The sequence below is a fragment of the Synchiropus splendidus genome, chromosome 1 (genome assembly GCF_027744825.2).
Source record: "Synchiropus splendidus isolate RoL2022-P1 chromosome 1, RoL_Sspl_1.0, whole genome shotgun sequence".
Lineage (NCBI taxonomy): Eukaryota > Metazoa > Chordata > Actinopteri > Syngnathiformes > Callionymidae > Synchiropus > Synchiropus splendidus.
Window position 1 is genome coordinate 871945 of NC_071334.1, and position 13247 is coordinate 885191.

Below are 13247 nucleotides of genomic sequence, written 5' to 3' on the forward strand. Positions count from 1 at the left end.
AGCAAAAAATCAAAGAAAGAGTATCACAAAACACTGGTGTGTTTTCATGAAAAAATATGGAGGGTTTTCACGGCGCGTCATCAAACCCAGCAGCCGCCATGTTGGAGATCCTCACTGCTCAGCACAGAGCGGTACCGAAGGCCATGCTGCAGCGTTTCCTTGTAAAGTGCTGAATTACGCTGGTGTTTTGGATTGTACGAATCGTTCCCATCGTGAGAAACATTTGGAATTTTATCCACTTCCAAAAGTGATGACAAACCAAGGAGAACAGTGCCAGTACTTGTAGGAAGAGAGGAGGAGCTTGTGGTTAGCGAAGCTGAAGCAGGACCTTGGAGGCCAAACTGTGGATTAAAAAAGAAAAAGTGCAGCCTAAATGACTGTTCATTTGCATTGTATTGCCGTGGAAGACTTTTATCAGAACATGTTTATTGATGCCAACCCACACAGTTTTCAGAACGTTCCCTGAAAAAGCTCTTTCTCTCTCTCTCTCACACACAGTCATCAAAATGTTTAAATACGTCACATTCTCATATGAGGTGACTCGGTATAACAGTTCCCTGACTCGTCCGCACACCACGCACGACGAGCCTTTCTGAGGTTTTCCATCTCACTCCAGTCACAGCCTATGGGGGTGTTGACAAAGAGGAGCTCCAACATGGCGGCTCCTGGGCTGGATGACGCGGCCATGACGCGCAGTGAAAACCCTCTCTATATAGATATAGTGTTGGTACCATGTTTGGTCCACGTGTGACCCCGGGTGTCTCCTGTGTCTATGAGAACGATTGATCTAAAAGGTAAACCTCGACCAGAGTGGCGTCCTTGCTCCTTCGTCATACATCGTCACACTTCATGGTGGCAGCGGTAAACACCTGAGAGAAGCCAGGACAGAGCCAAAGGACTGTCTGGGGATAATGGCTGTGGTCATTCAAGCAAGGTGAATCTGAAGCGGAGGACTTGCCGCACCATGGCGTCGCATCTCCCGATGATCAACTGGTCCGACCCGGATGGGTGCGAGGCTGCGTCACTATTGAAACAAAAAAGGTGTCTGTATTTAGAAGAGAAGAAATAACAGACACTGCCAAACAAAGGAGACCCATCTGTCGTGGCATTGGACATGAAGACTCGACGCAAGTGGCCTCAGTGAACACGAGCAAAAATGATCAATTGTGGGAGTATTGCGAAGGTCAGCTAAAGCTGAACGTGAACTTCAGAATTCACGGACCACACTTGATGCAATACAGACAGAGGTCGGGTGAGGGCATCCATGACTCTGTGACCAGAGCCAGAAGTCAGGCATCATCACCGCACACCTCATGATGCTCTGAGCAATGACTCGTACAGCAAACCCAAAGCTGATGTGCTGGCAGAAGGTGGACATATGAAGCCTTGTCTGCAGGGTATGAGCCACTGCAGAAGTTGAATATGCCACACAGTGAGAAAAGACAGGCATTTGAAAGAGGACGCACGTGTGGGAGTCGTGGAACCAAACACAAACCACGTCAATGTCCTGCTGAGAATGATGAGCGTTCAGCGTGTGGCACTAAAGGTCCTGGGGCAAGGTGCTGCAAGAAGACCAACAGACCAAGACAGCACATGAACATGCAGCAGAACGGAGGAGTCGCTCAAGACCACCACCTAACAGGCAACACCAAGAAAAACCAAGAAGGGAGTCTCATGCTGATCCCATTGAAGATGAAGATGCTAAAGGAACACGCACATTTCCAAAACAAACCACAGCAATAATACATTTCTCTCCTGAGAAACAGGACGTTCTGCCAAACACCACGGACTCAGTGCACTGACAGAACTTATACACAGAGATAAACTTGCAGTGGAAGCTGGAGTGATGCTCTGCTCGGAGCTTTGATGACTCGATGGTGGTCTGCTGGGCAGGAAGAGACTGAAGCAGCTGGTCAGGAGCTCTGTCCTGGGCTTTGCTCTGGACTCTGTGGAGGAGGTGAGTGAGAGGAGCGTGTTGGCCAAGCTCACCTCCATCATGGACAACAGCTCTCACCCACTGAATCAGAGCCCAGAGGATCTGAGCAGCTCAACCTCAGTGCAGGAAGGAGCACCACCACAGGTCCTTCATCCCTACTGTGTAGAGCCGACCGTCGTCATGGATACATCCTTTGCACCAACAACTCAAGAGATGCTGTGACGGTGAATTCCTCCTTTGTGAGATCGTCCCGTCCCGTCCCGTCCCATCCCGTCTTACAAGTGAAAGTGCACGTGAAGTCTCGTCATAGCAGAAGCTTCAGCAATGATGAGCGTCTTCTTGAAGCGTGTTTGACTGACGTGAGATGGTGATAAACCTCTGTCAGTGGAGGACTCTGTGGAGGACCTGGGGCCCCGACTTTGAGGAGCAGATGAACTGTCCCATATTGCAGCGTCTTCAACTGGTGTGCTGCGACACACGAGTGAGAGAGGGTGAGGTGAGCCGGGGGAATGATGGCTTCATTCCTCAGCAGCAGGAGCAGTTCCAACAACGTTCATGTTGCATCACAGATGCACAGCTCCCATGAGCTCGCAGCCTCAGCAGCAGTGGAGGAGACGTCTCATGTCCTCTGAGGACCGACAGCCTTGAGTGAACCGACCCTCCGTATGGAACATCTGTCTGCATCGTGTTGACGCTCCCTGCCCTCTTTGCCTCTCTGTCCCAGTGCTTTCCCTCCATCAGAGCTGCTTCTTCACACCTTCACGCACCACTCACACCCTTCTACACAACCTTCCCCACTCCAGTCGCATGGTTCTGAGCCTCTGCTGGACCTCCTCTGCAGAGGAGCTTCAAAGCCACGCCCACCTCCAGTGTCACTGCGCTCAAACTTGGGACTGCACCCATCCCACGCCAGTGTTGAAAGTCAACTGAGCCACAGTAAGTTGAGTCAGCTGAGCTTCTCTCTGTGCTGTGGGGCGACACTAGTCTTGCTCTGTGTGAAAATGACAGAGTTGATATTTATTGGACCAAAGTGTTTCCCAAATGTCGCCTGCTCTGCTGCTGCAGCGCTTCGTATCAGCAAGGATTCTGTTTCTAGCAGAGAAGGTTGGAGCGGAGAGGAACTAACAGACCAGTGAGAAGTGACTTGAGCCGCTTTTACTTTGTCCCTTGATCCCTGTTTTCTTTCCTTCCCTCCTTCCTTCCTGTTGTCATCTTCTCATCACCCGAGTATAAAGCCACCTGGACTCAGCAACGTGAGCCAGATGGACTCCAATTGTTCGTTCATTGGCTGCGTCCGCTTGCTCTCTCTCCCCGTCCATTGACTGATCTTTGGTTCACCCTTTCTAAACCCTGCTGCTCTGGCTTCTGTGTTTGGCCTTTCCTTGGTCTCTCTGCTCCCCGCAGCTTCCTGGTTTTCTCCTTGTTATTGCTTCTCCTGACCTGTGAGTTCGTTCTGACCACCTTGATAGTTTTTGTGTTTTATTGCTCATTGTGTTTGTCCTCTCTCTTTACAGACTCTGCTCCCATTCGTTTCTCCCAGTTCGGTGACGCTTCTGTTTGATTTCTGAAATGGCTGTATTTTGACCCGCTGTCTGACTCCTGTGACTCCTGCATTACTGCTATTGGGTTCCGCTCCGCGTCTCAAACAACAGCAGTGACATTAAAACAGGAAGACGTCTTCCTAAAACAGCATGTGCCTGTGAGAGCCAAAGAGAAACCACAGCCTGGGCCGCAGCGCCGCGCTGCATGAAAGCCAGACCAAAGCAAGGCACCTGGCCGCTGGAGTGTGGACGACTTTAGTTCATGATCCTGGTTTGAATGGTACTTTTGACACAGGAAAGCCTCAACAGGATCCACCCGTGTATCTGTCCCACGAGGCTCCAGACGGTCGTCCGCTCAGCTGATTTAGAACCTGCTGCGTCTCCACTGTGAGAGAAACACGGACCCAGACGCAGCAGCGCCAGGAGACTCATGATGGCAGCACATGTTTCACTCCAGTCAACCTTTCACAGCAGCATCCGCAGTTACAGAGACTCGCTGAGGAGCCCACAGTGTCACGTGACCTACACTCCTGAGTTTCACACCACGATCTCCTCCTCACTGGTGTGGGGCATTTTGGATGATTCATCATCCGTGTGTCCAGAACACGGGCTCCTCACGTGTCCACATCAAAGGGTTCAAGTCATGGACACGACGGAAGGCTTCAGAGAAGAAGTGGCATGAAAGAGTCATGGAAAACAAGAGCAAAATCTGGACATCTGAGCTGTTTGGGGCGTTGAAGACAGAAGTGTTTCCACAGATGAAGAGCTTCTGTGAGGGTGGAGGCTTCTTCTCTGACTGCTGTTGAGGAGTCTTCCTCTGTGCTGCTCTCCACTGAGACTCTGCCTCAGATGAGCAGGAAACTCTCCATGATGACGGCAGCGGCTGCTGAGACTCGGAGTCAGTCTTGACAAATACCATATTTATTAATACAGCACTTCAAAAACAACACAAGAAGTGCTGTACAACTGTAAAATCAGGATAGAGCGTGCAGTAAAAGTGCCTTGTAAGAAGTGTTTTAACAGTGGACAGCGATGGTGCCTGTCTCACATGGGGAGGGAGGACATTCCACAGACTGAGAGAGCCTGGTCTCCTCTCATCTTAGGCTCAGTTTTAGGTACCTCCAGGAGCAGCTGCTCAGCTGACCTCAAGGATCTCAGGGGTTAAAAGCTCCACTAGGTGCTGAGGGACAAGACCATTTCAAGCTTTTAAAACAAACAGAAGAACTTTCAAATCAATTGTAAAAGTCACAGCAGCCAGTGGAGAGAAGCCAAAATGGGGGTGAAATGAAAGAGAAGAAGGTCTGCTGCTCTGCCAGAGACTTGTGAGTCCAGCAGTTCTCAGGGATCAATCACTCACTCACACTTCTTCTGGTCAGATCTTTAACCACTGTGGTCCACAGTCGTCCAGCCTGGAGGAAGAAAGAGAGAGAAGGATGAGAGCAGATCCATGTGACTTCAGATGTTTCAGGACTATTATCTCCTGCTGCTCAGTGGACGGCTCTTTCATGACTGTTGATGACAACAAAGATGGATCTCTAAACAGCTGCTCAGTCTCTACTGTCTCCTTCCACTGGTGTCCAGCAGGAGAACATGTCATGTGTTTGGATTCATGTGCTCAGTTCAGATGAAGAGTCTGAGCAGCCTCACACACCCACATCCTCTCTGTCTGCTCCTGGATCACATGTTCAGTCTGAAGCTCTTTGGAGCTCAGTCAGTTCTGCTGCTCTGTCCATACCTGAGAGTCTCCAGCCTCCAGTCTGGACTCCTCAGTCCAGCAGACAGCAGCTCCAGTCCTGGTCCTCCTGGATGGTTGGAGCTCAGGTCCAGCTCTCTCAGGTGGGAGGGGTTAGAGGTCAGAGCTGAGGCCAGAGAAGCACAGCCTCTCTCTGAGATCATGCACCTTCTCAGACTGTAATGAAGGAGAAACAGTGTTTTAGAAAACCATGAGAGCAGAAAAACCATCCAGTGGTGGAGCAGAACTGAAGAGAGGAGATGATGTGTTCTGACCTGAGAGTCTCCAGGTGACAGTGTGGACTCTTCAGTCCAGCAGACAGCAGCTCCACTCCTGCATCCTCCAGGTCTTCATTGACACTCAGGTCCAGTTGTGTCAGACTCGAGGACGGAGAGCTGAGGACTGAGGACAGAAGGGAACCACTTCTCTCTGACAGTCCACAGAGTCTCAGGCTGTGAAAGAGACGAGTGTCATCAACAAGTGAGACTTTTTCAATCCTCTATTGTGACAAGACTTGAAAGACTTGATGTGAGGAGCCACTGAACTCTTTCCATTCAGAAGATCTGTGTTATTTTTGTTGTTGTTTATGACGTATGGACCATTATATTATGTCCTCTGCAACAGAAGCCTTGGTTATGTATGTTCCATAAGTTTGTTCTAAATGTCTCATGACTAATATTAATAAAGATATTTGAATTTAAAAAGACTTGAGAAAAGCAGATCACTTCTTTGAACAGTCACAATTTCCGAGCCAAAGATGAAGTGAAATGCAGACATGGAAGTGTAACATCAGAAGAATCACTGACGTGTCTCTGAACGTGTTTCCAGAGCACTAAACACTGATCAACATGTCTGACCTGAGAGTCTCCAGGTGACAGTGTGGACTCTTCAGTCCAGCAGACAGCAGCTCCACTCCTGCATCCTTCAGGTCCCAGTTCCAGCTCAGGTCCAGTTGTGTCAGACTAGAGGACGGAGAGCTGAGGACTGAGGACAGAAGGGAACCACTTCTCTCTGACAGTCCACACCTGCTCAGGCTGTGAAAGAGACGAGTGTCATCAACAAGTGAGACTTTTTCAATCCTCTATTGTGACAAGACTTGAAAGACTTGATGTGAGGAGCCACTCAACTCTTTCCATTCAGAGGATCTTTATAGTGTTATTTTTGTTGTTGTTTATGACGTATGGACCATTATATTATTTCCTCTGCAACAGAAGCCTTGGTTATGTATGTTCCATAAGTTTGTTCTAAATGTCTCATGACTAAAATTAATAAAGATATTTGAATTTAAAAAGACTTGTGGATCACTTCTTTTGAACAGTCAGAAAACTCATTGGTTTGAGAGAAAATGAGAAGAAAAAGAGGAAGTGAATTCAGAGCCAAAGATGAAGTGAAATCTAGAAATGGAGCTGTAACATCAGAAGAATCACTGACGTGTCTCTGAACGTGTTTCCAGATCAATAAACACTGATCAACATGTCTGACCTGAGAGTCTCCAGGTGACAGTGTGGACTCTTCAGTCCAGCAGACAGCAGCTCCACTCCTGCATCCTTCAGGTCTTCATTGACACTCAGGTCCAGTTGTGTCAGACTAGAGGACGGAGAGCTGAGGACTGAGGACAGAAGGGAACCACTTCTCTTTGACAGTCCACAGCTGCTCAGTCTGAATAAAATGAAGAAGGAAATCAAACGTTCATGTCCAGTTCACATGAGGGCTGTAACCAGATCAGATTTGTGCTTGACGATTATCGCGGGCAAAACACGTCACGCTAACGATATGATCACGACATGGATCAAAATGTGAAGAACGATTCTGCAGTCAGTGAAATCCATCTGTAACTTGATGCTGTGTTTCCTCTCCAGTTGCCAAAGGAAAGAACAGCCTCTCCACTCCACTGCTGTCATCACTGAGGTTTCCAAATGAAGACCTGACTGGAACACTTCCGTTCCCTGCTCACACAACTCACTCTCTCTGCTCCAAAATCTCCAGCCTTCTGAATAGAAAGCTTGGATTCTCCCCCCCCTTTCCAAGCTCCATGAGCTCAGCATTGTTTTGGAGTGGAACAGTGTCTCCTCGTGAGGAGCCTCTTCCCTGCGCCGCGTGACTCTCTGGGAGCTGCTGCAGGACTCGGAGGCAGCTTTGGAGCCAGACGGAGCCTCTGGGCCTCTCTGTTTCAACTCAACCAACCAACCTGTGGGAACCTGGAGCTGCTGCCAAGCTTTGGGGTGAAACGCTCTGGAGTCACAGAGCAGCGCTGCTCTGTGACTCCTGTCCATCAAAGGCTTCCCTGACTGTCTGACACGAGTTGTGGGAGGATGAAGAACTGAGGCGCTGGATGGTGTTTTAGTGCTGAACATCTGCCTCTCTGTCATTGAAAAGCAGCTTCACTCCCCGCTCTGTGCTGATGAGCAGGAGTGGTGTTCAGAAGCTGAGCGTGGATGAGGACATCAAACTTGGAGGAGAGGATGGAGGCTCACCACGGCAGGCGCCGTGCTTGTTGTCATCCATCAGGATCTCTGTCTAGTCCACACGCGCAAACTCATCACTGGCACCATGGCGGCACCAGTTCCCACCGTTACCAGGAGTCAGAGCTTCACTTTCCTGTTCTGGATGTGGGCTTCAGTCGGAGATGGAGCCGTTTACACCACATTGAGAATTCATTTCTTCATATCGCGAGGATCGTCAACAGCAGTAGAACGCAACAGCCCTAGTTCACATCATCAGAGGTGTTTCAGTGTTTGATCCACTTACAGAACTTTCTTTGAAGCCTGGACCACAGGCAGCAGCCTCTCAAGAGCCTCCTCTGAAGCAGAGTATTTCCTCAGGTTAAACACGTCCAGATCTTCCTCTGAGGACAGTAAGATGAAGGCCAGGGTGGAGCACTGAGCAGGAGACAGTTTACGAGAGGAGAGAGCTCCTGATCTCAGCTGCTGTTGGACCTGCTCCACTAGAGAAGTGTCCTTCACTTCACTCAGACAGTGGAACAGATTGATGATTCTCTCTGGAGACACTCTCTCCCTTATCTTCTTCTTGATGAGCTCTGCTGTGTCCTGATGGGTCCAGGAGCTACTTCCTGTCTGTGTCAACAAACCTGGAAGGAGCCTCTGGCTGGTCTGCAGAGAAAGACCCAGAAGGAAGCGCAGGAACAGGTCCAGATGTCCATTTGGACTTTCTACAGCTTCATTTATTGCTGTCTGGTAGAACGGTTTGATGTGAAGTCCAAAGATTTTTGCCAGTTTGGATGTTTGCTGCGAGTCGAGCAGGTTGACTCCAGAGTTGAAGAACTTCAGGTGGACGTGAAGAGCAGCCAGAAACTCCTGGAGACTCAGGTGGATGAAGCAGAAGACCTTCTCCTGGTACAGTCCTCTCTCCTCTCTGAAGATCTGTGTGAAGACTCCTGAGTAAAGTGCAGCAGCTGTGATGTCGATGCCACACTCTGTGAGGTCTGATTCATAGAAGATCAAGTTTCCTCTCTGCAGCTGCTCAAAAGCCAGTTTTCCCAGAGACTCCATCATCTTCCTGCTCTCAGGATCCCAAACTGGGTCGGTCCCAGCTCCTCCATGGTACTTGAGCTTCTTGACTTTGGCCTGAACCACCAGGAAGTGGATGTACATCTCAGTCAGGGTCTTGGGCAGCTCTCCGGTCTCTCTGCTCTTCAACATGTCCTCCAGAACTGTGGCAGTGATCCAGCAGAAGATGGGGATGTGACACATGATGTAGAGGCTTCGTGATCTCCGGATGTGAGACATGACGGTGGTCTGCTCCTCATCTCTGAACCTCTTCCTGAAGTACTCCTCCTTCTGGAGGTCAGTGAACCCTCTGACCTCGGTCACCATGTCCACACACTCAGGAGGGATCTGATTGGCTGCTGCAGGTCGTGTGGTGATCCAGAGCTGAGCTGAGGGAAGCAGCTTCCCCCTGATGAGGCTGGTCAGCAGGACGTCTACTGAGGTGGACTCTGTAGCTGCTGTCAGGACCCCACTGTTGAAGTCCAGACGGAGTCGACACTCGTCCAGACCGTCCAAGATGAACAGAACCTGGACTCCTTCAAAGCTGCTGAGTCCTGAGTCTTTGGTTTCAGGAAAGAAGAGATGAACAAGTTCCACCAAACTCAACTGCTTCTCTTTCAGCAGGTTCAGCTCTCTGAAGGTGAAAGGAAACACCAGCTGGAAGTTGTGGTGGGCTTTGTCTTCAGCCCAGTCCAGAGTCAGCTTCTGTGTCAGGAGGGTCTTCCCAATGCCAGCCACGCCCTTCGTCAGCAGGCTCCTGATTGGTGGCTCTGTGTCAGCTGAGGCTTTAAAGAGGTCTTCTGGTCTGATGGTAGTTTGTGGTCTGGTCTGCTGCCTGGTTGCTGCTTCGATCTGTCGGACCTCGTGCTCCTGGTTGAGCTGCTCTGTGCCCCCCTCAGTGATGTAGAGCTCTGTGTAGATCTGATTCAGAGGGGCAGAGTTTCCTGCTCTAGCGACCCCCTCAGACACACTGTGGAACTTCTTCTGCAGGCTCCTCTTCAGTCGCCCTGCACACGCTCCAGCACCACTTCCTGAGTGAAGAGAGAAGTCACATGATCAGAGGAGTCAAGATGCCAGTGACTCTCTGACACAGGCAGAATCAGCATTTCTTGGCTCCGTCAAGGATTTCAGGACCATTTGGCATGACTCATCTGAAGAACAGCTCAGTGCACATCAATGAGGAGTTTCTGGGGAGTGAGGAAGAGGAGAGCTGAGCTACTGCCTGCGATGAGTGCAGCGTGGAGGAGCTGCTGGCGACATCTGAGGAGGAGGGACCAGTGGAATCACCTGGATCAACCACCCAAGTTCTAGTCTGTGATGACATGAATTCTGTTTGTCTTGGACTCGGCTTCATTGGCTGGAATTGGTTTCAGTCATGTGTCGCTCCATGTATCTCGCTGTGTCATGTTGTGTGATGTGTGTTTGTCGATGAAGAAACGAAGAACAAGTCATTCTAGAAGGTGAAGCTGGAGGAAGATCTTCAGCTTCAGATGTTGGTTCTTCTCCTTCAGACGGACTCATAGATCTGATGCACACATGTTCCACATCTTCATCATGTTGGAGGTGTTTGAATGTTCTTACTGCTCCACAGACGCTGGGCCAGATCCTCCTCCTCCATGTTCCTCAGGAGGTGAACTGTGATCTTCAGGAATTCTTCCCTGATGCTCCTCCACTGCTCCTCTTCCTCAGTCTCTGGAGGTTCTGGCTCATCTGGACCCAGAAGTCTCCAGATTCTGCTCACATAGCTGAGGAACTTCTCCTCCAGCCGCTGGAACAGAATCAGAACAGAAGAAAGTCAGATGATGGAGGAGCATCTCCAGAAGGTTTGAAGTTGGATCCAGCTGAAGTGAGACTCCGCAGAAGGAACCTCTCAGATGAGAACCTTGACTCATCCATGTTCATACCTGCCGTGCAGAGTCTGGATGTTGCTGACCACTGAGAAGCTCTGAGCTCTGATGGTCCTCTCTGAGGAGAAGAGATGAAGTCAGACAGTCAATAAGCTCTCGTCATGTTGAAGGTTCTAAACATCAGTGTGGAGACAATCAGACTAGAAGGTTCCACCCAGACCTCCAGACCAGACCATCTTAAGACAAACATGAGCCTGGAGGAACATCATCTCACCTCTCCTCCGGAGACTCTTCAGCTTTGAAGTCAATCACGAGATCCTTGGAGACATGACTCTTCAGAGAGTCACAGCAGAGTCCAGACTCCTGATGGATCCTGATGGAAACACAACTCTGATCAACTCTCACGTCCTGTTATTCACCAGCTGACCACTAGATGTCCTCACACTGCTGCAGCCGTCCCTCTCTGGACTACAACTGTGAACGCATGAACATTTGAGGGTCAGAATTGTGTCTGTCTGTGTCGCCCCCTGCTGGTGTGGTGAGTCACTACATTGTTGAGTGGACAGAAGTGATGTGACACGTGTGCAGGTGTGAGCGTGGTCACTTTCCTGGTCAAGAGGAGACACACCTCTGTTTTCATGAGTCACTGTGTCTGTGTGGAGCTGAGAATCTCACACTTGGACCTTCTCACCTTGGACCTGAAGACTCCGCTCCTCCTCTGAAGTCAATATGTCTAGGCATGGAGCGATCACTCTTCAGAGACACACAGCTGGGTCCAGGTCCAGGTCCAGGTCCAGGTCCAGGTCCAGCTGGTTCTGGCTGCAGCGTAGATCTACAACACAGAAAGTGCAGTGAGGATGAAGATGGAGGAGAGATTGGAGCTCTGACCTGGAGGACAGTCTTGGAGGTTCTTATCTCACCTCTGAGCTTTGGTCCCAGGTCCTTTAGAGGGGGGGTCTCCCTCCTCTCTGCCCCGAGTCTCAGCAGAGGCGTCACCTTCACACAAACACAACATGAGATTCTCTTCCATCTTCTCTTCCCTGCTGGAAGTGACTCCATCCCTCTGTTCTCCACAGCATCGCTGAGGTCGGGTCGCGGGGGCAACACCAGAGCAAAGACGCCCAGGTGTCTGTCTCTCCCCAGAACCCTCCTCACTTCTGAGGTTTGCACTTTGAACCCAACATGAAGATTCCACTTCAGCAGGAGACTTTCATGAAGCTGATCTTCATGATGGACCAGTGCAGCAAACCTTTCCTTCAGAGTCCACTGATCCAACTGTCTCTACTGACCTCACCACGGTTCCATCTGTCACTTGATCAGAGTTTCAGCTTCAAGACCACATGACTCACACCATCTCCACCAGTCTCTTCACATGTTTGAGTCTCACACTTGATGTGGGAGACTGTGTCTCCACCTCCAGAGTTTTCTGCTCAGGATGTGAAGGAAAACAGATTTCCAGTGCAACAACCTTCAACATGTGTCAGAATGTTGAAGAAACAAGTGACTCAGTTGATCACAACAGACGACGTCTGTGGGACCAAATCTGAGGTGCAGCCTTTCAAAAGTCTGATATCTATTGTGTTCAGGAACCAAAGCCAAATCAATATTGTCTATTGAACCACCTCTAACTCTCCTTCTGTTTCCACATGTCTGTGCTCATGTTGTTTTCTTTCACATCTAGAGAGCCACACGTTTGAGGAGGTCAGATCAGGACACCGTCATAGAGCAGGAGCTTCTATATATATATATATATATATATATATATATATATATATATATATGTATATATGATATATATACATATCATATGGACATGTGGCCATATCATATATATGATTTGGCCACAAGATGGCGCCATCGCCGGCTGTTGATTTGGGTCACGTCACAGTTTCCTGATCAATCTTCCTCAGAGAAACACTCCAGTCAACAAGTGCGTCTTTACTCGGATCCTCGAATGTCAAAGGTGACGTCAGACTCATGAGGCTCAAGTCAAACCAAGTCACTGACCTGTGAGTCTCGGGTCCATGTCGGAGCTCAGTTGTTCCGGTCCAAAGTTGTGAACTCAGATTGTGTTCGATGTCAGTGTGTTGATCCACAGCAGTGAGTCCCGTGTGTGTGTGTGTGTGTGTGTGTGTGTGTGTTCCACCACCGCCTGGATGATCGGAGCTGGAGAGACTGGAAATATTGGAGTGAAAAACAGCCTTCAGATCAGACGGGAATCGAACCGCACCCTCTGGTTCAGCGCGTCTCTTACTTTCACTTTCGACCCCCTCCCCCACCCACTCGTCACCCGGAAACAGCAGCCCCACTGTGGGAGGAGATCAGCGCCATCAGGACAGTGATCGGTGAACTGAACAAATCAAAAATTTAAACATTGAAGTTTTCAATTCAGCGTTGTAAAATGTAATGTTTTTATATGTTGAATTTAGCAATCAGTATATTTAGAGGTTGGATTTGTTTTTAACTGAATTCAATTCATTTTATGATTATTTTATAAATCAGTCTTTTTTATTGATGTCATTTGTAGCCTTTAAAAAATCCAAGACACCGTGGCTGCAGCCTGGAGAACGGGGCGGAGCTCAACATCGAGCTCAAGCCTTCTGCCCACGACATGCACCTGGCATGACACATCAGGCGGGAGAAAACCGACCGAGAGACACAAATAAAAATAGCATTGATCGTCAC

General features: G+C 49.4%; 1 protein-coding gene across 1 annotated transcript; it reads right to left on the bottom strand.

The window, feature by feature from the left end:
• Nucleotides 1–219: 219 nt before the first annotated feature.
• On the bottom strand, nucleotides 220–12814 carry LOC128752833 (NACHT, LRR and PYD domains-containing protein 12-like). Its single transcript, XM_053854493.1, has 12 exons — nucleotides 12570–12814; nucleotides 11483–11558; nucleotides 11254–11394; nucleotides 10837–10935; nucleotides 10620–10680; nucleotides 10297–10483; nucleotides 7958–9746; nucleotides 6692–6868; nucleotides 6067–6243; nucleotides 5485–5661; nucleotides 5213–5386; nucleotides 220–4886 (listed from the first exon to the last, which is right to left on the bottom strand). The coding sequence occupies exons 1-12, from the start codon at nucleotides 12586–12588 to the stop codon at nucleotides 4850–4852; spliced, it is 3114 nt and encodes a 1037-aa protein (XP_053710468.1). The 5' UTR covers nucleotides 12589–12814; the 3' UTR covers nucleotides 220–4849.
• Nucleotides 12815–13247: the final 433 nt, after the last annotated feature.